The following is a 24,313-nucleotide window of genomic DNA, read 5'->3' as shown; positions in this document are numbered from 1 at the left end:
GATGTCATGAGTGGTGCCTTGTAGTTTCGTGCCAATGGATTGCGAGAATTTAGAATGTCAAACAGTTTGTCCAATGTTTCAATGTATTGGCAGGTAGCCTCACTGCCCTGAAATTCTGATAGTTGCAAAGTGTCCCTGCAAAACCGAATTGCATCTGCCACACTAGTGCTCAATGTCTGAGCAGCTGTGTCCACCTTCATGACATTGCTCTTCCACTCGATGTGTTTCCGGGAGAGCTTATTTCCCAGACGCAAGCCTTCCCTCTTCTGCAGATCAAAGAGTGCCTGGATGTATTTCCACGCGATGACTTTTTTGTTGCCATCCTCCATCATTTTCATGGATCCAAGACAGTTTCTTGCAAGTTTAAGCATGTGACATGCATCGAGTACAACACAAATTTTCTTTTCGGGATTTGCTGGGTGGGGAAATGTTGGTTTCACATTCTGCGGCGTGATGTCGGCACCTAGCTCACGTAACATTGTCAAATGAGCGGACGGTCCATCGCAAGTTAAGGAAACCACCTCTGCACCGATATCATGCAATTTTAGTAGACATTGTGTCACCAAATTCGCCTGTTCCTTCCCCGACAATCCATTTATCATAAAGTATGCTACAGGCACTTTCCAACTGTCATTCAGCTTCCATTCCCCGATTCCGATTCCCCGATCGACGTGGGAGCCCCAGCTCCTTCACGAGCAGACAAGACAGCCGGCTTAACGTTCGCCAGGATGATCAGTCGCCCTGCCCGTGAAATACCAGGATCGGGATTCGTACCAGGACCCTGAACAACTTCCTGCCCTACCTACTGCTACTGCGAAGTGGGAAGGCAATGGCAAACCACCTAGTGCTGTAATTTATACAACCCTCATTTGCAGTTATTGGCATCAGATAGCTAAGGAAAAATAACAACTATTGAACAATAAACTTCCAATTTAGTTGCATGTTCGAGTCCGGTGTATTGTATTACTTGCCCTGATGGATGTGGACGAATGTCACAATCGGCTTCCCAATATGGCCGCCAAGCAACTTCCGCTAGCTTCAGCCGACAGCCGTCATTGGCTCTCCAGTTTATTATATACCTCCGTGGTTATGAACCTCTGCTTTTACAGTGCGAGATGCCAAGGATTCCTAATAAGTAATAGTAATAACCAATCTTCGTCGCACAAGTGAGGTGATCGACACGGCAGCCATATTTAGCAATTCGATCGAAGCGAGGATGCTTCGGGGTTCTTTCATTTAGAACCAGTCGAGCGTTGTCATGTCAACGTGACGTCATTCGTTTAGGAGCTCGATTGTCCAAAGATGTTTTGTTGCGGTATGATTCTTTGTTCTGTGTGTGCTAGACACGACGTTACAGTGCGTGCCTGGAGATGGAGGTGAATAAATTTAATTTACAAGTTTACAATCTATTGGGGGCTTTTAGTGTTTTGTTTGTGGACCAACGCAATGCAAGTAAGCTGAACTCGTGCTCAGTGTATATAAATCCTTTTCGACTTGAAATTATGCACTTGAATGTATTTGGAGGAGGAAGCGACGCGATTGAAACTAATGTCACATGGGCATTAGGGATAAGGGAGGCACGTGACTAGCATGTGACTACCTTAAGACCTTTCAATCACGGGATCCGACTTTTTACATTTTCTTCAAAGTCATTATTTTTTGTTTAGTTGTACGTTACCTTTTTAGTTTAGTCTTACGTATTCGTTGGTGGTCGTTGAACATTTGCCGATAATACTGAAGGTGTGGACTGAATCAAGTTACCAAAGTCTGACTCTGAGGTAAGGTAAAGGTGTGCGTGCGGTTTTTTTTTCTTTTTTCTCTTTGTCCATTTTATGAAACACAAATCTTCATCAATGATAATTTTCACACCAAATTGTTTGATACACGAAAAGCTTTTGCATTCTACATTGTACGGATGCATTTTGGACAACTTTCACAGAAACGGGAAAGCTATTATTCCTGGTACAGTTGCTCTTGCAGTTGTAACTAGAACGCAATGCAAGTAAGAACGCAACTCAGTAGAGAGCAAACCTCCGCCTGCTTAGTGCTTGGCCATATCACTCAATGGTGAAGAATCGCTTAAAAAATTCTACTAGCTTGATCCGGATATTCACCAATATTGAATACATTAGTCCTTGTCACACAAACAACCTGTCCAACAAGTTTCGTCCAAAACCATACATAACTTTTTGAGATATCCTGCTATGTATCGTTTTTGGCTCGATCTCCCAATGGTGAAGAATCACTTAAAAAAAAAAAAAAAAAAAAAAAATTCTCATCCAAATCCATATTCAGATCTTCACCAAAATCCAATCGAATCGAATCGTTCTTGTCAGACACCCAACCGGTCCACCAAGTTCGTCCAAATCTGTCGACAACTTTTTGAGATATCCTGCTTTGTATCGTTTTTGGCCCTATCTCCCATTGCATTGGTGAAGAATCACTTTAAAAATTCTACAAGCTTGATTCGGATCTTCACCAAAATTTAATGGATTAGTCCTTGTCACACACCCAACCTGTCCAACAAGTTTCGTCCAAATCCATCCATAACGTTTTGAGATATCCTGCTATGTATCGTTTTGGACCTATATCCCAATGGTGAAATTTTTTTTCTCATATCCGAATCCATATTCAGATCTTCACCAAAATCGAATGAAATCGTCCTCGTCAGACACCCAACCGGTCCACCAAGTTTCGTCCAAATCCGTCCACAACATTTTGAGATATCCTGCTATGTATACTTTTTGGCCCTGTCTCCCAATGGTGAAGAATAACTTTAAAAAAATTCTCGGAGCCGGATCCGAATCTGGATCTTCACCAAAATCGAATCATTTCGTCCTTATCACACATGCTACATCTCTGCCAAATTTCGTCCGAATCCGTCCACAACCTTTTAAGATATCTTGTTCACAAACGGACAAACAGGGGCGAAAACATAACCTCCATCCACCTTTGGTGGCGGACGTAATAACAATGTTAATGAAAATAGCATAATAATGTTATTACAAAACAATAATAAGACTAATAATATCCTCCCTCCCCAAGGGGTGTTTCCTCCTTGAACAAACGCCATGTTGACCTGTATAAATAGCTTATCGTGGCGTTTTTGTGGGAACAGCCTCTAACTGAAGTAAAAATATTACACACCACAAACATGTATGATTACCTTTTTAACTAATGCTATTAAACACTAAACTGAACGGAATTTGGAGGAATCCCAACATCTGTGAGGCAATCTATGCTTGTCGCACTTGATCGTAGATCTACTGAAGTCTATATATTGTTACGTGCTCCTCCCCGACCCCGGTCACGGTGTACCTCCGAGCCCCGAAAGGAGTCACGGCAGAAAGATGTGTTATTCCGTGTGTCAAAGATCAATGGTGAAACCACACCAATTGTTACCAACAAACAAGTATTATATTAAGGTCACACAAGAATAACAGCACAAAAACAATAGTAATGCATTGTACAACCAATATATCATTTCTATGATGGTACCATCAGTTTCGTACAATATAACTCACTGTGCTCCAAGTGAGTGAAAATAACATTCCCAATGTCTCTGTCCCAGCTTCAAACCAAAGTTGATCCACGCTCCAATGATCGTCAGAACGATGTTTTATCGAGACCAGAATCCCGCTCGGTTGACAGTCACACTGCCAAAGATGGGCAAAGGTACCCTCGAGCGGCGACTGGGAAATCACACCTTCGGGTATGGACGTTCAACAGCTCCCAATCGGCGAACCGCAAATTCCCACTCAAAATCCACGTTACACACACACACACCAGGTTAACGTCTGGATGTGGTGAAATGGTTGAAGCGAGGTGAAAAGCCTGGAGCGATCCGAAATCTGGCACGAGGCAAAATGGCCAACCGGCCCGTACTCGACACGTAACGGCACTCCAACGATTCTCTTCGGAATCGACCGCAAAACCTGTCACGCAGGTTTATCTGTCACAGCGATAACAACTCTGTCGCGGGAATCCCTTTCCCAGGAAACCCAAAGTTCACTCATGACCCCCGTTCGCCAGCGTTTGCTCAAGACCTCGAAGCAGCTCGGCTCCTTCTCCGACCTTACTCGCTCCGCCTCCTTTTCCTCCATCTTCTTCTTCGTCCGGTTCCCGATCCGGTTTCTGGTTTCTTTTTAAAACATTAATTTTTTTAACCTTTTGAAAACAGTTATCTCCAATTCACTTAAACGATAACAATAATAGTACATGCAACCAAAAATGTTTACAGTGGATGAGAACCACAACAACGGAAGTGACAAATCCGTAACAATACTCCTCAAGGGTTTATAACATGACCCTTCCTGCCACTTCTGTGGTGTTTCTCCAAGGCTGCTTCTAATAATAAAAGTAATTACACAAATGATAATCGCATACTATTGTTATTATACAACAATATCTCCCCCCCTCTCCCCCAAGGGGTTTTGTGACTTGCGATATTGTCCCCTCCCTCCCCTCGATACGCCCAGGGAAGTAAATTTTATTTTAGGGAACTTCGAATAGTGAGGCACGGTGTGATCTTTTCAATGACCTGATCTAACATCAGTAATAGTAATAATAATTATTGGCATAAATAAAAAGGATAATAACATGACTCCCCCTGCCACTCCCGTATTGAGCGGGTGTACTCGTTATTCAAATTGCAATGTACCTATTTCCATGTAGTGAGTCCTTTACTTTTACCAGTCCTTCAATTTTGCAAATGAAGATGAGCTCTCTCCGCGAACTGCTTTCTTGTGCTTGTCTGAGTCCACATGAGATTGTAAATCAATCAATATCACCTCTATTGGCCACAGACGTACGTACCGTTCTACATACCAAGCACTCAGCTTCCCATTCTTCTCGAACACTTTGAAAACACGGGAATTTTGTCTTTAGTTGTGCAGAGAATTTACACTTTTGTTTTGGAATTGTAAAGAAGAAAATCAAACAGATGCATACGTATGGACTCTTAAAAGACACTGAGTACGCCACTGAACTCTCACTGCGAGGTTGGACAGGAAGTGGACGTCTGATGTTCGAACACGTCCACACGTCCATTACACCATGACGGAGTAGTACGGACTTGTACCAAGCTGTCCTGAACCAAACATTACATAACCACATTTTATCATTGTAAGAAAATGTACAAAGTGGTTTAACCCGTTTAATAATGGTGAAAAGTATCTGAAATCTTAAAATGTATCCCTTTGATGATGCAAAAGGGTGGGGGAGGCGGGGGAGGCTAAATCCCAGACATTTTAAGATATTAAAAACCTCGCCGGACGGAGATTTAAGGGCCAAAAAGGAGGACATATCCGAGGGAAACCGGACGCATGGAAACATAGTCTTTACACACTATAATACGACTATGTTGAGTCAATGTTTAGGAGATTGAGGCTTTATTGATGACAATTGATCATGCAGCGTCAGTCGGCATCGTACGTCGCCATATTGGTGGCCTCTTCTTCACCTGTATATATGTACCCTCACATTACATGACACTTCCCAGTGGCTCCGCTTAGATTGATCCTATTACAATTTAGGGCAGGTCATACTCAGGTTTACTCCAGTCATACTCCAGGTTGTGGATGGACAAAAGGACCACCGAGGCACTCGGAAACATGGTGGTGGGATGATGAAGTTGGAAAGAGGATTGACGAGAAGAGGAAGAAGTTCAAGGAGTGGCAGAAGGCGAAGGGTACGGGAGCAGAAACAGCAGAGCATGAAAGTTATAAGGCAGCCAGGAAGGCTGCAAAGAAAGAGGTAGCAAAGGCGCAGGAGGCATGTAGGAAAATGTTCGGAGAACGCTTGGATTCGGAAGAGGGTCAGAAAGCAGTATTCAGGATTGCAAAGCAGATAGCGAAAGAGAGGTGTGATGTGATGGGGGTGAGTTGCTTGAAGGATGAAGTGGGACAAATCGTTGTCGACCCAGATGGAATTAAAGGAAGATGGAAAAGATATATGGAAATGCTGTTGAATACAGAGAATGAATGGGATGGCAACATAGAGAGTAACCCTGTTTTAGGACCGGCAGAGAAGATAACTGAGAAGGAAGTTGAGGAAGCGATAAAAGCAATGAAGGGTAGAAAAGCGGGAGGGCCGACGGGAGTTGTGGGAGATATGTTGAAGGCAGCAGGAAGTTGGGGTGTGAAGAGAATGACAGAGATCTGTAATCTGGTGGTGAAAGAAGGCCGCATTCCAGTGGATTGGGAACTGAGTACCCTCATCCCTCTATACAAGGGGAAAGGTGACCCTCTGGAGTGTGGCTCGTACCGAGCGATAAAGTTATTGGAGCATGGAATGAAGGTATTGGAAAGGGTGTTGGAGAGGAGGATAAGGAAGAAAGTGAAGATCGACGAAATGCAGTTTGGATTCATGCCAGGAAGAGGAACGACAGACGCGCTTTTCATTGTGAGGCAGTTGCAGGAGAAGTACATGGAGAAGAGGAAGAAGTTGTTTCTTGGGTTTGTTGATCTGGAGAAAGCATTCGATAGGGTACCACGCAAAGTATTGACATGCGCATTGAGGAAGTTAGGAGTGGAGGAATGGTTGATCAGAGTAGTGATGGCAATGTACAAAAGAGCGCGCACAGCTGTAAGGACGAAGGACGGGAACAGTGATGAGTTTGAGGTGAAGGTGGGAGTGCATCAGGGGTCGGTACTAAGTCCATTACTATTTGTAGCTGTGATGGAGGTGCTGGCTCAGAACGTAAAGGAGGGTTTACCGTGGGAGTTGTTGTCTGCAGATGATCTGGTGTTGATTGCGGAAAGTATGGATGGACTGAAGGAAAAGATGAACACGTGGAAGGAATGTATGGAGACAAAAGGTCTGAAGGTGAATATCGGAAAGACGAAGGTGATGGCAAGTGGTAAAGCATGTGGTGAGGTGGAAAGAACTGGGAAGTGGCCCTGTGCTGTGTGTAGGAAGGGTGTCGGAGTGAACTCCATTCAATGTACAATGTGCGCTGAGTGGGTTCATCAAAAATGTAGTGGTCTGAGAGGGTCATTAACCAGTGTGGCAGCTACATTCAAATGTAAGGTGTGCACAGAGGGAGCTGCAGATGGAGGAAATGTTGAGTTGGATCTTGGAGATGGCGTGAAGCTGGAAGGTGTGAAAACATTTTGCTACCTCGGAGACATGCTGAATGGAGAAGGTGGATCAGACTCGGCAACGGTTGCTCGAGTGAGATGTGCATGGAAGAAGTTTCGGGAACTGGGTGGCGTGCTGATGATGAGGGGAGTGTCGTTGAAGCTGAAGGGAAAGGTGTATGCTGCATGTGTGAGAAGTGTTATGATTTATGGGAGCGAGACATGGGTAATAAACGTAGAGCAGCAACGAAGGTTGGAAAGGGTGGAAATGCGAATGGTTCGGTGGATGTGTGGAGTATCGTTGAGAGAGAGAAAGACAAATGATGAATTGCGAAAGATGATGGGAATAGAGCCTGTGATTGATGCTGTGAAGAGGAACAGGTTGAGATGGTTTGGTCATGTGTTGAGGAAGGATGAAAGTGACTGGTTGAGAAGAGTGATGGAAATGAATGTAGAAGGAAGCAGAGGACGGGGAAGACCGAAAAAGACTTGGCTAAAGATGGTGGAAGAAGAAATGCGGGCAAGGGGGTTAACAAGGAGAGATGCAGAAAATAGGGCAAAATGGAGAAGATTGTCATGGGGACCGCAAGGCTAACCCCCGCTCTAGCAGGGAAAATGGCCTTTAAAATGCATGTTGTTGTGTTGTTGTATACTCAGGTGCCAAAATGAATCTGATGGAAATCTTAACAAGAGGGGTGTCTATACTACGTGTTTTTTTATATGGGGAATTCAAATATGAGTTTATTTTTTGGATAGGATAACTCTAACCTACATCAATTTGTATTTCTAAATTGCCAATTTTACCCTTTCGAACCCCTTTATAAGATATTAAAAGATATAAGGGAAATCATTCATATTGACACAGCCAAATCAAATGTACATATTTATTAACAGGTGAACTGCATGTATATCACTGGTTACAATTACAAAGATCAATCTCCTTACTTCTTGAACTTTACCAGGTTGCACAAGTCCTGCTTTGACTCGTTCTTGGACATCAGCCTCCTGCTGGTCTCCTGAGCCCTGATGCCTCCATCCCTCTTTTCCTGTGAGAAGTACTTAGCAGAAGCCTCAGTCACCATTTTAACAACCCTCTCAATGCTTTGTGTGTGGCAAGGCCAGTTGAGCACCTCCATGGGGGTGTTGATGAAGTTCTTCACCTCCGAGGTGCTTAGGGAGCAGGTGAGAGGTGGCTCTGACACACCTTCTGACCAGCTGATCAAGTTACCAATGCTGGAAGCATCACAGTTGATGTCAGGTGTCTTTCTGGTCCTGACAGAGGAGTCCCCCAGCTGAGTGTCTGGGTCCCCCTCTCCCCTGATGGCCAGGATTCTCTCCACCCCTCAGTCCTCTCCTTCTGATCCTCAGAGCACAGCAGTGTTTGGAGGATGGCTTCACTGTGGGCATACCAAGCAGATCTTCAGTCAGCATCACAAGGTCCAGCACCTCCTTCCTCTGGGACTTGAGGCAGTCCAGCTGAAACAAGATGTGCCTAGGCCCTTCGATCCAAGAGTGCTTGACTTTCACGTTGAACCAACATGGATAATACACTCCAATGATGAATTCCACAATGAATTGCAGATTCTTCCGGTTCTTTCCTTTCAGTCCATGCTTTGACACCCAGAGCCTGAGAAGTCTGTTCGCTGTGGTGAGCCAGCGGCTGTGGTTTACTGGTCCAATCTCCAGTAAACTGGTTTACTAGGTTTACTGGTTTACTAGAGCCAGCCTTGCAGGAAGCACTTCATCCCTGATTGCACAGACAATTTTATAGCCATAGTGTTGATCAGTTGAGAGATCTTCAATGGCCTTGTCAGACAGCTTGATCAGTGGAGGGCCAAAAAAGATCCGGGTGAAGTTTGGATTGATATCCAAGTCTGTAGCAGAAGCAAGGAGCTTTCCTATTGGCCTGGAAAATGTGTTGTCTGACAGAGTAGGGCCATCAAGGTGAACAATGAGATGGCGCAGGGGAAGTTCACCAGTATGCAGGTTGCACACCAACCAGACCAGCTTTCTCCCCAGGTGCAGCTCCAGCTTCCGCATTACTCCAGCTTTCACACCAGTGTTGACATTTGTTGAGTCTCCTCCAATGGCCCACAAGGTCTTATCAAAACCCCTCTCTTTCAGCCAGGCAAACAGGACCTTAGCAATCTGCTCCGCATGTGACTCCTCTTTAGTTGCCTTCTCTGGGGTAAAGTGGAACAGATAGTAGCTACCAGGCTCACTAACAACACTATAGTGTTCTTCCTTGATCTTTGCAGGAAAAGATTGGTCACTGCCCTCAGCTTCCATCATCACATTGGTCAGGTCAATCCACCCATCAAAGAGGATGCAGGAGATCCCCCCCCTCCTCCCTGCACTTCTCATCAAACTCTTCCCCCAGCTCTGTCATCAACTTCTCCTGTGCTCTTATTGACCTTGTTCTTATCAATCACTTTACTTGTATTGTTTTCTGTGATGATTCCTGCATCAATCAGAGCTGCAGTTGCTATCGCTGCAGTTGGCCTCAGCCCTATGCCATACCTTACACTAGCAAGGGCAATGTTTGGAATCTCATCATAGTTTTTCTGGACCTTTGCTGAAGCTGCAGGCTCAGTGTCAGTTTCAGGGAAGAGCTCAACTTCAGTGACAAACTCATCTTCAGCACCACTTCTCTCCAATTCCAGATCCTCATCACCATCTGACAAAAATCTCTCAACATCCTTCCTGGCTGCCTTCTCTGCTGCTGCAGCATTTTCCTCCTTGCTCCTTCTCCTTTTCTCTGCATTCTTTTTCTTTTCCTGCCTTTCCAATGTCCTCACCTGTCTCTTGTGCTCTGGCAGATCAGGGCTCCCCATTTGGTGGGGTCCTTTACTTCCAACCTTCTCTTTCTGTCTCTTGATGTAGGCAAGATGTTTCACAGGAATCATTTTCTCTCTGCTGCAGGAACAGTTAATGTCCTTCAAGTTTCAAGTTTAATTTCAAGTTAATCAAGTTTGCCCTTCCCAAGAGAAAACTTCACTGCCTGATTCCAGACCTCCTTGAGCTTGGACATGATGGTCACCTTTTCATTGATAACAGGAGGCTTGAAAAGAGCATTAGCTTTGCTCTACTGACAAATCAGACCAGGGTAGATGTCAGACATGAGCTGGTCCACTGGGTAGTTCCTCCTGTCATCTTCACTTTGCTCCCTCAAGTAGATGCCATACCTCAGGATATCCCTCACAGTTGGCAGTTCAGACACCAACAGCTCCTGCCCAGTGCCAACAAGATTACTTAAATGAGAACTTGATTTCATCCTTGTTCTGACTTGAGCCATTTTTAGTAGTTCACACTGAAATAAAAACAATAATACACAGGTAAGTATCCACTACAGACAGATATTAAGGTATTACACAAGTATTACAGAAAACCGTGAAAATATTCACTTCACAGGTCACTATTTTCCTTCACATGTAACTCAGGCTAGCAATAGGTAAGTACACAAATCAATTAACAAATATAATATAAAACAATGTAATTTACATCTAAAATTATTATCTATTTGTTCCTCAGGTTCCTAATCAAAAACGTACTTACTGGCAATGCCATAAGAAGAGAAGAGAAGACGGATGGATAAGGATTGCCAACCTCCTCAACATCGAGCTTTCAGCAACAAGATGGCTACAACTGCCGTCCCAACAGGAAGTTACCAAAATAAAAGCCCTAACTTCAAAATAAAAAACGTCTCTTTTTTTCTAGAAGAATAGCAAAATAATCAAAAATTTAATAATAATCAACTGCAAATTGATGTAGGTTAGGGTTATCAGAATTTTTTTTAAAACCTCAGATTTGTGTTCTACACACCAAAATACGTAATATGAACACCCCTCTCTCGATTGATTTACAAAAAAAAAAGAAGTATGGCCCGCCCTACTATTACATGCACCACCCTGTATAATATGGCCATATACTGCAAAACTGGAGGTTCCTGGAAGTATTATGAAGGCAATATGTGTTCTTCAGGGTTCAAGTGTATAATTCAATTTAAATGGAGGTTCAACGAGGTTTAAAGGTGCATACGTAAATTGATTCCGGGTTTTACCCAATGTCTATTACACTACCCTGTCTAACATGTTACATTGGTTATCCGTGCTTGTTGTTTGTGTCCTTTATGGCGTCCTTAAAAACAGTAATTTCCCGTTTGTAATGATTTAACATTTTCTTTGAAATTCAGAACCAAAGTTCTGGATAATGGTAAACTTGTCTTCATATTCATCTTACTATAATTCGCCAAATGTCCGTCTGTCTGTTCGAAGGTACCGTAAAAACTGCTGAACCGATCGCAAAGATATTTTAGGTGGTTAATCCTGGGACCCCTGGGAGTAAAATAGGCTATTTAGTTTTCCCAATTTCAGCTTTGGTCTCCAGCATTCTCAGGTTTGGACTCCCGCCTAACATTCGTGTTCGCATAACATCCATTGTTCTCATTGTGACGACGCACAAACGGCTGCACCCGGGAAAGCAACATGTCTCCATCAATCGCTTCGAGATCGCTTTCTCCATCGATCTTGCCAAGGCCGTAACAGCTATCGGCTCAAAATCCTTTTAACTGTTGATTTGGTGCAGTTACACGTATCGGGAATTTGGTACATGTATCGGGAGTACATACGACATAGCGATTGTGAACACGATTATCGATCACGATTCACGATCACGATCATCACGATCATAGTGTATCGATCACGATTTGAAACACGATGGAATAATATTTACCGATATGAACAGTGATGTGGCTTTTATTGAAATTCTCAAGATACTGTTTAGATTTTGATGATTTGCGTGTGATATGATTCAACCGATGTTTATATGAATCGTTTAAAATTAAAAAAACCTTCAATTTCTGATATTTTGCCATCGCCATATGCAGATTCGCCACGGTCCCACGATCGATGTTTCTATACGTGAATGTACCCGTTTGTTTGCGAACGGGTACGTTTTTCATGGAAGTCCTTCACGAACTTGCTGTCCATGTCTGACGTGCGACTGAAGGTGCTACAGGAATGTGGAATTTATTGGTTTCATGCTTTAGCATTCGCCGTTTCTGCATTGCCTGTTTGCTTCTGGCCTCCCACCCGTGCGTAGCACGGGTACCTCTCTAGTGATCAAAATGCAATATTCGATTTAAACAAGTTGTTCCTTGATCATAAACTGACGAACATAAACTCAGGTCCTCTGGTGAACCGTACCAGTGCTCCACCATCTGAGCTATCTGGGTGACCTGTACAGTTAGCAGATTAAAACAAATGTTCTTGAAAGACACAAAACCTTGACTATTTTGTTTTACTATCAAAATGAAGTGAAGCATGTGTTTACGGTGCTGTAGAATTAATACAATCTACAACGTACTTTAAATAATCAAACGTCAGGCCTGGCCAGCCCGTTGCAGAAAGCCGTGTCGACACCACCCCCGAGCAGACCCCACAAGAAAGCTGGGGGTAATTGAATGGGTGAAGAAGAACATATACTGTACTTTATAAATGTTGATGTAATGCATTCGGAATAACCATTACTATTCAATGTGACCATGATTGTTGTGAGGCACAGACATCTGAAAAAAAATTATGTTTGTGTTTTTGCTGCTGATTGATTACTATGCTTTTGTGCAAAAGTTTATTAAAAGGTATTTAAAATGAGAAAACTCATTTGGCTTATTAAAACTTTGCCAACTATATACCAGCAATCGGATACTGCTTTTAATGTGGTGGCGTAAGTTGTACAAAATGTAACAACTTTTTATTTTTCATGCAGACCATGCGCCTTGTTATCTTGGATAATTATGAGGATGCCAGTGAATGGGCTGCAAAATACATCCGCAACCGCATCGTCTCATTTCAACCTGGTCCAGATCGCTATTTCACACTGGGACTGCCCACTGGTAATTGCTTCATCCCGGTACCACTGGGACTGCCCACTGGTGTATAACTTCTTTCGACTTCATTTCTCAATTCCTTTTTTCCATGCATCTTCAAAGAAATTTTCTTTTGGGAGATGTATGTTGTACGTGTGTGTATGTGTGTGTTTTGCAGGGAGTACTCCATTGGGCTGCTACCGCAAGTTGATCGAGTACCACAAGAATGGAGATCTCCTTTTTAGATATGTAAAAACTTTCAATATGGATGAATATGTAGGTAAGATTTTGTCCCTAAAAAAATTAATCTTAAGACACTTGGGCATATTTATATTGCGAACGAGTTACAGTTCTTGTCAGGTAGACAGCTTACTAGCATTTATACATGCTCAAACCTTCATAGGCTGCTAACCTGGTAGGAACCATGGACCATTCACAAGGCCAACGTCAACGAGTGGCTAAGTGAGGCTTCAAGGGACTTTGTCACCTCGTTTGGACACTTGTCATCATGCTTATCTTTGGACAATAAAGGCAGAAAGGATGATGACTTGCAAAGGATGATTATCCTCCAGTGAGGGTAACATGCACTACCAATCTTGGGAGATGCCTCATTTGTAGGCCATGAACAAGTTATGCTTTTGAGCCTGGTATCATCAGTTATGTTCTAGCAGATGAGATGAAACTGTTTTTGTGAAGAATTGCAAGGAATAAAGAAATTTATTTACATGCAGCAAGTTAGCAGGAGTTTACATGTCATGGTGTAATGGTTGGAGCATCCAATCTGAGTCTAGGAGGTTGGCGGTTCAAACCTGACCCCAGCCAAGTCATGCCGAAGATTTACAAAATGATATGTGCTGCTTCCTTGCTTGGTGCTCAGCATTTAAAAAGGATAGAGCATGGACAAACAATGATGAAAAGGATAGAGCATGGACAAACAACGATGAAAAGGATAGAGCATGGACAAACAACGATGAAAAGGATAGAGCATGGACAAACAACGATGAAAAGGATAGAGCATGGACAAACAACGATAAAAAGGATAGAGCATGGATAAACAACGATATAAAGGATAGAGCATGGACAAACAACGATAAAAAGGATAGAGCATGGACAAACAACGATAAAAAGGATAGAGCATGGACAAAACGATAAAAAGGATAGAGCATGGATAAACAACGATAAAAAGGATAGAGCATGGACAAACCACGATAAAACGGATAGAGCATGGACAAACAACGATAAAAAGGATAGAGCATGCACAAACAACGATAAAAAGGATAGAGCATGGACAAACCACGATAAAACGGATAGAGCATGGACAAACCATGATAAAATGGATAGAGCATGGATAAACAACGATAAAAAGGATAGAGCATGGATAAACAACGATAAAAAGGATAGAGCATGGACAAACCACGATAAAACGGATAGAGCATGGACAAACAACGATAAAAAGGATAGAGCATGCACAAACAACGATAAAAAGGATAGAGCATGGACAAACCACGATAAAACGGATAGAGCATGGACAAACCACGATAAAAAGGATAGAGCATGGACAAACCACGATAAAAAGGATAGAGCATGGATAAACAACGATAAAAAGGATAGACCATGGACAGACAGCGATAAAAAGGATAGAGCATGGACAAACAATGATGAAAAGGATAGAGCATGGACAAACCACGATAAAACGGATAGAGCATGGACAAACAACGATAAAAAGGATAGAGCATGGATAAACAACGATAAAAAGGATAGAGCATGGACAAACATTGATAAAACGGATAGAGCATGGACAAACATCGATAAAAAGGATAGAGCATGGACAAACATCGATAAAACGGATAGAGCATGGACAAACAACGATAAAAAGGATAGAGCATGGTTGGCAATCAGAGTGCAGGCTTTGGTGGGTCTATTGGCCACCTCCTGTGTTGAAGTTCCTTGCAATGAAACTCATTATTTGATACAAATGGGCACGGCCATTGCACTGTTTGTCTGGGAAAGGGTGAGGGTGTGGGGAGCAGATGCCATCTGCTCTGTTTATAGCCAACCACCTATAAACATGTTCGTGGACTATTCTCCCTTGGGTGTGAGCTTAAATGGTGGAGAATTCCCTTTTCTCTAATACAACACTGCAGTATGACCTTTCCTTTCTACTGCTGTCAATGCTTTCATTTGAAGGCCTCTGTCGCCGTTGCTCTGATGGTTGTCAGGTCGTCCACTTGCAGAGCTAGTCTACTTGCAGTCTACATCACAAAATAAAAAGTATTTTAAAATCCGGAGGTATTTTGCACTCTATTTGAATCAATCAAGGCATTGATCGAAGAAATTGATTATGATACACATATAGTCCAACTTTGCTCTCTAGTATCTCCAATTTGGTCATTTTTTCGTTAAAATGACTGAAATAATGTTCTGCCAAATCTTTGGTTGGCAGGGTGCTTTGGGACAGTCATGGTATGTAGTAGGCGAGCTATCGTCAGCGCCATGGCCAAATTCCTGCCATAACCTACAGAAGGCATTGCATTAGCGGCACAGCTGTGCTCTCAGCCAATGTATCAGCCATATCACAATCATATCACATCATCATCAACCTTGTGCTCCAACTGCTCCATACGAAAGAAGAAGAAGCCTACATAGAGGTTATGCTTTTTAATGTAATTGTCCTGGCTCCAAATCTATTTTTGTAGACGAGACATGGCGGTGTACGTGGCATATACATCCTGTACATGATGATCTGTGGAGCAATACCCAATGTGGCTCAAGGCCCCACAACAGTGATGAAGTTGTTCGTCAAAAAATGCAATTATGGGCACATTCTGACATGAGGTCATTCCTGGTGGAACGTTCTTGCCATATTTACCTTTGCTTGAGGAGAGGGTATTGCATTTGAGACTCTTTGTTTGTCTGTTTGTTTGTCCGCACAGAATAAATATGATTTATCTGCAATCGTTGGTCCGATTGACAGGAAATTCTCACCATAAGTGCAACTCCACCTGTATAATTTTTTAATGATAATTATTACGTCATAGGTCACGTGGTTCGGCCGCCATCTTGGAAAAGCTGAAAACATTTGCACCTTTATATCTCTGAAGGCGCTGCATAGAAAAAATTGAGACATGGCTCATTGTAAAGAACTCTCCATGGGGAATAACATCTGTTAATGATGTCACAGGTGCCTCCATTATGACATCATAATTTGACAAGTATAAAACTTCATCCAATCAAGATGAAATTTCTTGAGCATAATCTCGGAATAAATTTGTGGAGAAAAAAATAATGTCATCGGTCACGTGGTTCGGCCGCCATATTTGTTTGAGCACAAAAGCCTTAAAAACCACTGAAAACATCCTGGCGAGGGTTTGCAATCTGATTTCTCCTTCTTTTTCAACTTTGCTTTTGGTGGGAAGCGTGGGGATATGCGATGACGCACCAACAACTTCGTTCTAGTTTGTCTTATATTATCATGTCTGACAACTTTGTCAGCTATTCGCATACCAGACAATTTTATGGCAAGCATGTACCATAAATTGAACCATCTTGCATCTGAGTTATCATTTCTTATGCTTGCATCATTACTACTTACATACTTAAAATTTCAGATTAATTACAAGCTACCCATTTAATTGCCTCATTTACTCACAAGCTACTTACCGAAGGTGGAACGGAGGTTAGGTTTACACATCCGTCTGTTTGTCTATGAACACGATCTGTCCAAAAGTTGTGGACGGATTTGGATGAAAGTTGGTGGGAAGGTTGGGTGTGTGACAAGTACGAAATGATTAGATTTTGGTGAGGATCCGGACACTATAATTTTAAAAGTGATTCTTCACCATTGAGAGATGGGGCCAAAAATGATGTATAGCACAATATCACAAACGTGCACGGATTCGGACGAAACTTGGTGGATAGGTTCGGTGTGTGATGAGGACGAATCGATTCGATTTTGGTGGTCTGAATCCGGATCCCGATATAAGAATATTTTAAAATGTATAAGTGAATAGTGGTTTTATAAGTGAATCTTCACCATTGAGAGATGGGGCCAAAAATGATATATAGCATGATATTCAAAAAGTTGTGGATGACTTGTGACAAACCTGAGTGGACGAGTTTGGCGACAAGAACAAGTGATTACATTTTGGTTCAGGTCTGCAATCCAGATCCGACTGATCAGTGAGATAGAAAATGTAAACTGTTCAGCCTGGCCTGGCTGGTTCTCTACCGAGTGCCGTTCTACCTATTTTATAGTGTTTGTCTGTCATTGTGGGATTTTGCTTGAGGCAAAATGAAGGGACATTGCTTTAAGGAGCATTTTTATCCTGATCTGCTTTTGTATTCATTCAGGTCTACCACGAGATCATCCAGAGTCATATCACTCATTTATGTGGAAAAACCTTTTCCGACACGTGGACATCTTGCCGGAGAATGTACACATCCTTGATGGAAATGCTGCTGACTTGACAGTTGAATGCAAAGCATTTGAAAACAAGATTGCTGCAGCGGGTGGTATTGAGCTATTCATGGGAGGTATTGATGAATTTGGAAGCCACTTTGAAGAGCATTAGCCCTTAAAATTGCTTAATTACCAGAAGAAGACCAAACGTCGTCGTTTACCAAAATATTTATTACCTCCACCACCAAAGGTGGATGGAAGTTATGTTTTCACCCCTGTCTGTCCGTTTGTCTGTCTGAACAAGATATCTCAAAAAGTTGTGGACGGATTCGGACGAAATTTGGCAGAGATGTGGCGTATGTGACGAGGACGAAATGATTAGATTTTGGTGAAGATCCGGATTCGGATCCGACTAGTATAATGTTTTAAAGTGATTCTTCACCATTGGGAGATGGGGCCAAAAACGATATATAGCAGAATATCTCAAAAAGTTACGGATGGATTTGGACGAAACTTGGTGGACGAGTTGGTTTGGTGACAACTGTTCAAAACTGTTCAACTCCATTTTCTGGAGATGTGTTTACTGCAAGAACTGTGATTCAATATTAAATCCAAAGCTGTTGTCTCTGACCACTCTCATTTGAGTTCAGCATGTTGCGTACATCTAGTGTTAAATTACTCCTTTTTATTGAAATAGCTTAAGCTGATGAGGGAAAGTAAGGCTTTTTTTAGGTGATTACTTCTAATGATGCACAAGTGCCGAATGCTGTTTAAATTCCAACCATAAGGAAAGCCCTTAGAACATTAAAAATGAATAAATATTTACAACATCAAGTTCTCCAACTCCTCCCTTAGCATATTCCAAATAATGAGCATAAAATTAGTCAATAATGTGCCCATGCCCTTTTTTCTCTTCCCTTCTGCATATGTAATATGTAGATGGCCCCTAATTTCCATCAACTCCATCTCCTCCTCCTCTTTGTAATTTTATTTGTGCCGTGCCTCACCATTTTGCCATGTCCTTTATCATTTCTCTGCCTATAGGAATTGGACCTGATGGGCATATTGCCTTCAATGAGCCAGGCTCGAGTCTTGTGTCCCGCACACGAGTAAAAACCTTGGCCAGAGACACAATTGAGGCCAACGCCCGTTTTTTCGGAGGTAATTTCTCCAACGTGCCAATTATGGCCCTCACTGTTGGTGTGGGAACTGTGATGGATTCCAGAGAGGTGAGAAGTGTTGTTGATTGTTGTTGATGATGTTACTTAAGTCGATTGATGTGGTATTACGTGGTATTGGAGTTCTTGACCAATTTTGGTTTTCTCAATGGTTATTGTTCTTATTACCAAAATTTTTAACAATGCAAGCAAAATTACAATTGTACCTTAAAGTACCTCACATAAAATCGTGGTGGTTGTTGCTGTACTAGTTTAAAAAAATGAATTGGGTGACATTGTTGTGATGTGACAATGCATGTTTTTGTTTTCTTCACGGACTTTTCGAATACATGGTGTCTCATTAAAATGTACATCAAAAACTGTACAAACTTGTCATTCAGCACTGTCTTATAATGGGTAAAAGCTGACTGATTGAACACCGATGTGCTGCTTTCTCAGGTCTTGATATTGATCACGGGTGCACACAAGGCCTTGGCACTTTATAAAGCCGTGGAGGAAGGAATCAACCACATGTGGACTGTTTCAGCATTCCAGCAGCATCCTCGTGCAATCTTTGTTTGTGATGATGATGCAACACAGGAGCTGCGGGTCAAAACTGTAAACTACTTCAAAGGTGACTCATCCACATAGTCGGCCGATATTGAATAGTGGAACCATAAGTAATGACCTTTGACCAAAGCTGTTTACATGTACGCAGAATGGTTCCCCTGCTTGATGCTCTTACAAATAGTGCACAAAGAAAGTCGTCAAAAATAAGTGTTCCTTCTGTGAAGCTGTTTCTTGGAGTGTGGATACGTTGCTTTAAAAAAAAAAAAAAGGAAAATAGTGTCGTGATGTTGGACAAGTATCTTTGGACATTTTTCAGTGACTGCTCAACTTAAAATCCACAATTTATTTGTAAGCATCCAGTTCATTTTGCTAAGGCCATGGGTTCAAATGCCATACAGTGTGTTGATTTTATCTTGTCTACTAATATCCTTGTAATTAATGTAAAAAAAATGATGTCTGCTATTGTCCTTGTTCTGCTAACATCTGGTTATAAGCTCTTACATGAAACTTAGATTATTGTAAAAACTTTTTTTTTTTTTTTTGTGTATACAGAATCGAGGCTCGTGAAAGAGCTAGCATTTATCTCGTGAAAGAGCTCGTGAAAGAGCTAGCATAGCATTTATTTAGCAGTGAAAGAGCATTTATCACACAAACAAATCAAACAGACAAAATATATAAAAAGAGGGAGCGGTCGACAAGATGGGGAAGAGAAGGGGAAGCACACAAACACAACATTTGAGCGCAGGGACATCGGGAGAGGAGGCGTGGGAAGGGGGGGGGGGGGGGGGAGAAGTATAAAACACAATGACACCAAGGACTTCCAGGAAATAAGTTGGTATTTCAAAAGAGTGGACTTGGGGTGAAATTAGCGGGGGTAGAAAAGATCAAAGTTTAGGATAAAGGAAGATAAGAGAGGGTGGTGAACAGCTGTTTAAAAGACCTGGAGGGAGGAGTGGGATTGTAGAGAGTGAGGGAGTTTGTTCTAGAGGTGGGAGAAAAGAGGAATGAAGGAGTGAAGGTGAGCAGAGAGTCTTGATTTTGGCAGTTTAACCATAAGAGGGTTGCAGGCAGATTTTGTGCGACCTGTAGGAATATTTGGGGCGACAGAGCCCAGAGAGAGCTGGGGGAGCAAGGCCGGAGAGGAGTCGGTAGAAGACGGAAAGACCACCAACCTGCCTGCGGTGAGTGAGTGAAAGGCCCGAGGAGTTAGCTTCATCGCGGGAGATTCCAACGATTCTGAACGCTTTGGTTTCAACAGCGTGAAGACGAGCTAGGTGTGAGGCAGGAGCACCAGCCCAGAGGGGAGAGCAGTACTCCATTGAGCTGCAGATGAAAGCCTTGTATGTGGTGAGGAGCTCAGGTGTGCCAAGGAAGGACTTCATACGATGGAGGATGCCTTTGAAAGGAAAACATGGAGCTTTTTACCTCCGCCACCAAAGGTGGATGGAGGTTATGTTTTCACCCCTGTTTGTCTGTCTGTCTGTCTGTGAACAAGAAATCGAAATCTCAAAAAGTTGTGGACGGATTCAGACGAAATTTGGCAGAGAGGTAGTGTATGTGACATGGACAAAATGTTTAGATTTTGGTGAAGATCCGGATTCAGATCCGGCTACGAGAATTTTTAAAGTGATTCTTCACCATTGGGAGATAGGGCCAAAACCGATACATGGCAGGATATCTCAAGAAATTATGGATGGATTTGGACGAAACTTGGTGGACAGGTTGGGTGTGTGAAAAGGACGAATTGATTGGATTTTGGTGAAGATCTGGATCTCGATAGAAGAATTTAAGTGATTCTTCACCATTCAGAGTTAGGGCCAAAAACGACATATCGCAGGATGTTTTATGACAAATCTAGGTGCATAAATTGGTTAGGTAACAAGAACAGATTTTGGTTCAGGTCTGGATCCAGATACGACCTATCAGTGGGATACAAAACGTAAACCGTTCACCTGGTGGAGGTATGCTCTCTACTGAGTGCTGTTCTAGTTATTAGACTGGGTTCCTCGTCGGCTCAACAGGCTTCTTCATTGTAATCCGGTTATTTCCGGTTCAAATCATGACTGCTGAGTAGGTAATGGCAAAAATCTCTCGGAGTCCTTGCTTCGGGGCTGCCACAAGAACAGCATCCGATGACGGAGTTGCGACCTGATCAGGGTTATTGCCTCATTACAAATGTATGATCACCTTGCTTTTGAGGGCTGTTGATGCTCCTTGTGTGTAGGACTTGGATTTGTGATCTGGAACATATTTGTTTTTTGTTTTTTTAAATATTAAAACTTGTTGAGGCATAATGTTGCCGAGAATTGAGGAGTTTCACAGCTGTTAGTTCTACCTCGCTCCCTTGAAACACTTCGTCTTGGGTATGTCGGTTGGTCGATTATTCATCCAACTTGGGTGGCTGAGTTGAGCAGTCACCAAAAAATGTTCCTATGAAATAAACATCACTGCTACATTATTTTATACGTCTTCTTTTTAAAATTAGGCTCACCAATGATGAGCAGACGCAGCTTCACAGCACTCCTTTTTATATAACCACGAGTGCACATTTTGCCTCGTATGTTTGTCTTCCTCAGGCCTCATGCACGTTCACAACAAACTTGTTGACCCACTGCTCAGTATGGAATCAGCAAAGACTATGGCACCACCACAGGCCTATCATGACTAAGGAGACTATTTGACTACTGCCTTATCTCCAACCACAACCAAAGCTTTGTCATCTCCATTGTTTTGACTCTGTGTTTTATCACTGTGACAACAAAAACGTTTTCTTTTTCTTTCTGGCTTTTTGATGAGAGAAAATTTATCGCCGATGTTTTTGGCCTTATTGTGGCTGCAGCTTGAGCAAAGCAAGAAAATCTTTATTACAACTTGCACGAGCGCTTTAGTGTGCAAATTTCCATCCTCTGAATCTGACCTTGATTCTGATCCTCATGTGTGGGATGCAGGAAGTATCGTTTATCAATTTGGGCAATTAAAAGCTGACTGGTTCGACCTTCACCACAGTACTGCTGGCTAAATGCTTGATGTGCAGAGCTTTTGGGCTTGCAGAACCGTGCTATTTTACTGTACTTGATTTAGGACTTGTTCGTCGTGTGGTGGTTTGGACATCTGTATGCTATCAATGCAATGACCATTTTAAATCTTGCAAATTCCACAATAATATGCTTTGCCTCAAAATCTTTGCCATGCTTTCTTTAAAAGTTGTTACTGAAATGAGCATTAATCAATATTTAGTTCTTCAGCGTTTCCTTTTTTTATTCTCATTGCTATTGCAGCAACTATTGCTTGCATAGAATCCGATGTCTCGTAGTGGGATAAGGTTAAGAGTTGCCTGGTCATACATTTCTTAATAGCGATACCTTCATGCTGTCTCCAAAGATGTTTGTTGCTCTCATTTTCCAACATTGTTCTTTGTGATATTGTGCAGTTCATGTATTTTCATATTGCACTTGTATTTCGAAGCTGTATAAAGAATCACATTGGAGTAGTTTCACTCTTATATCCAAAAACAAACAACAAACTAGAATGGCATTCTGACGTCATGACGTTAACCAATATGCCTCCGTCCACATTATTAAATCATTGTACATATTTTCACTAAGTTTGACTTAAATCCCTTCAGCTGTTCTCAAGTATCACATTTTTAACTGACGTGACACCAAGATTTGGTCTGACACCAAAATCGAATCAGTTTATCTTTGCATTATATGTACCTATTAGTGTAGCAGCATAGCAAACCTGTTGTGCATTTTGTGATACAAGCACCAAATTTGGCACAAATGTACATTAATATGTTGCGAACATTTTCAGATATTGGGCCATTTGAAATTCCGTAATTATTTTTTTCAAATGTTTTCAAATTTCGTAATTTCAAATTTTTCGGGTGACACCGTCACAATTTCGGTCTTCGAGGCCGGCCGATATAGTGGGGCGGCTTAGCCCAAATATTCAAAAGAATTGTGCATTTTGTGATACAAGCACCAAATTTGGCACAAATGTACATTAATATGTTGCGAACATTGTGTGGTCAGCAATGAAGACGAGAGTCTGAATTACATGTATGCAAAAGACCTTGTGAACCAGTGAAGCAAATACACGGGTAAGCATGAATTAAATCTAGGGCATGATATAATTTCCATGATGTTTACCTCTACACTCAATGGTGGAAGGAGGTAATGTTTTGATCCCAGCTTGTCTGTATGTCTGTTTGTCTGTTAGTCCACAAAATTCCAGACAAAGCTTGTAGTAGTGGTAGTTGTAGTGGTAGTGGTGATAACAGAAATTGTTATATAGAACTGAACTTATATTATTATTATATGCAGAAAATAACTTCATTTCTATATGCCCTGCAGTGGACAGGTTAATTGGTTTATGCACTGAAGGGGTCACCCTGGTGTGCACTGCTGTGTTCTGCCTCACTGAGTTGTTCAGGTATGATGTACTCAGCACAAGCTTCCGGTCGGCCCGGAGGTGGGGGTGCGGGGCCTGTCACGGAACGTCAAAACAAACGGCCTGCCGGGGCCGCCCAAAAGTCGGGCGTGAGGGGCGCGTCCACTAATGGAACGCCTCTCGCTTCCCAGATCGAGGGCCACGTGGTCAGGAGAACCTCGTCCCTTCCGGTCACACTTTGCCTATCGGCCGGCCTCGAAGACCGAAATTGTGACTGTCACCCGAAAAATTTGAAATTACGAAATTTGAAAAAATTTGAAAAAAAAAATTACGGAATTTCAAGTGGCCCAATATCTGAAAATGTTCGCAACATATTAATGTACATTTGTGCCAAATTTGGTGCTTGTATCACAAAATGCACAATTCTTTTGAATATTTGGGCTAAGCCGCCCCACTATATACCAAGTTTGGTAAATATTCCTTCACCGGTTCACAAATTAGCACAAACAGAATTTTTATTTAATGGGACCTTTGACCTTATAATCGAATCTATTGATCTTTACATCATTATACATACTTGCTCCAAAGTTTGACTTGGTTCCTTCCCTTCAGCCCACAAACAACGGACGGCAGAACATGAATTAACCTATGCCTTCACCGTTATGGGGGCACCCTAAGGGGCTATTCTTGCTGTTTTTTCTTTAACTAATGTCAGTTGTTCTGCGATATCCTCCTAGGGTCTCAACAGACCCCAAGCAAAATGAAGTGATTATTTTTGGTACAATTAAACTCATGCTGATCAGCCACCACAAAGTTGGAAACCTGTCACTGATGGTGCGCCAAAATCATT

General features: G+C 42.2%; 1 protein-coding gene across 4 annotated transcripts; it reads left to right on the top strand.

Moving 5' to 3' along the window:
* Positions 1-1,504: 1,504 nt before the first annotated feature.
* LOC137426638 (glucosamine-6-phosphate deaminase 2) lies at positions 1,505-22,558 on the top strand. Of its 4 annotated transcripts, none has more exons than XM_078774979.1 (7): positions 1,505-1,778; positions 12,846-12,972; positions 13,124-13,225; positions 17,296-17,478; positions 18,389-18,573; positions 18,961-19,135; positions 21,648-22,558. In XM_078774979.1, exons 2-7 carry the CDS (start codon positions 12,849-12,851, stop codon positions 21,737-21,739), a joined length of 861 nt encoding a protein of 286 aa, XP_078631105.1. In that variant the 5' UTR covers positions 1,505-1,778; positions 12,846-12,848; the 3' UTR covers positions 21,740-22,558. The 4 variants fall into 4 exon arrangements, with proteins under 4 accessions (XP_078631105.1, XP_078631098.1, XP_078631089.1 ...); XM_078774972.1 differs by having other exon boundaries at positions 1,550-1,778; positions 12,846-13,011; XM_078774963.1 differs by lacking the exon at positions 1,505-1,778 and adding an exon at positions 10,611-10,739.
* Positions 22,559-24,313: the final 1,755 nt, after the last annotated feature.

This window comes from Myxine glutinosa, chromosome 1, assembly GCF_964187855.1.
Source record: "Myxine glutinosa chromosome 1, kmMyxGlut1.1, whole genome shotgun sequence".
Classification (NCBI taxonomy): Eukaryota; Metazoa; Chordata; class Myxini; order Myxiniformes; family Myxinidae; genus Myxine; species Myxine glutinosa.
This window is presented reverse-complemented; position numbering and strand designations above follow the sequence as displayed.

Bases quoted from the DNA above. Each gene is read 5' to 3' on its own strand.
- LOC137426638 (XM_078774972.1), top strand. From the start codon at position 12,849: ATGCGCCTTGTTATCTTGGATAATTATGAGGATGCCAGTGAATGGGCT. The intron at 17,479-18,388 runs GTATTGATGAAT...CTCTGCCTATAG, and splicing joins TATTGAGCTATTCATGGGAG to GAATTGGACCTGATGGGCAT. The intron at 19,136-21,647 runs GTGACTCATCCA...TGTCTTCCTCAG, and splicing joins AACTGTAAACTACTTCAAAG to GCCTCATGCACGTTCACAAC.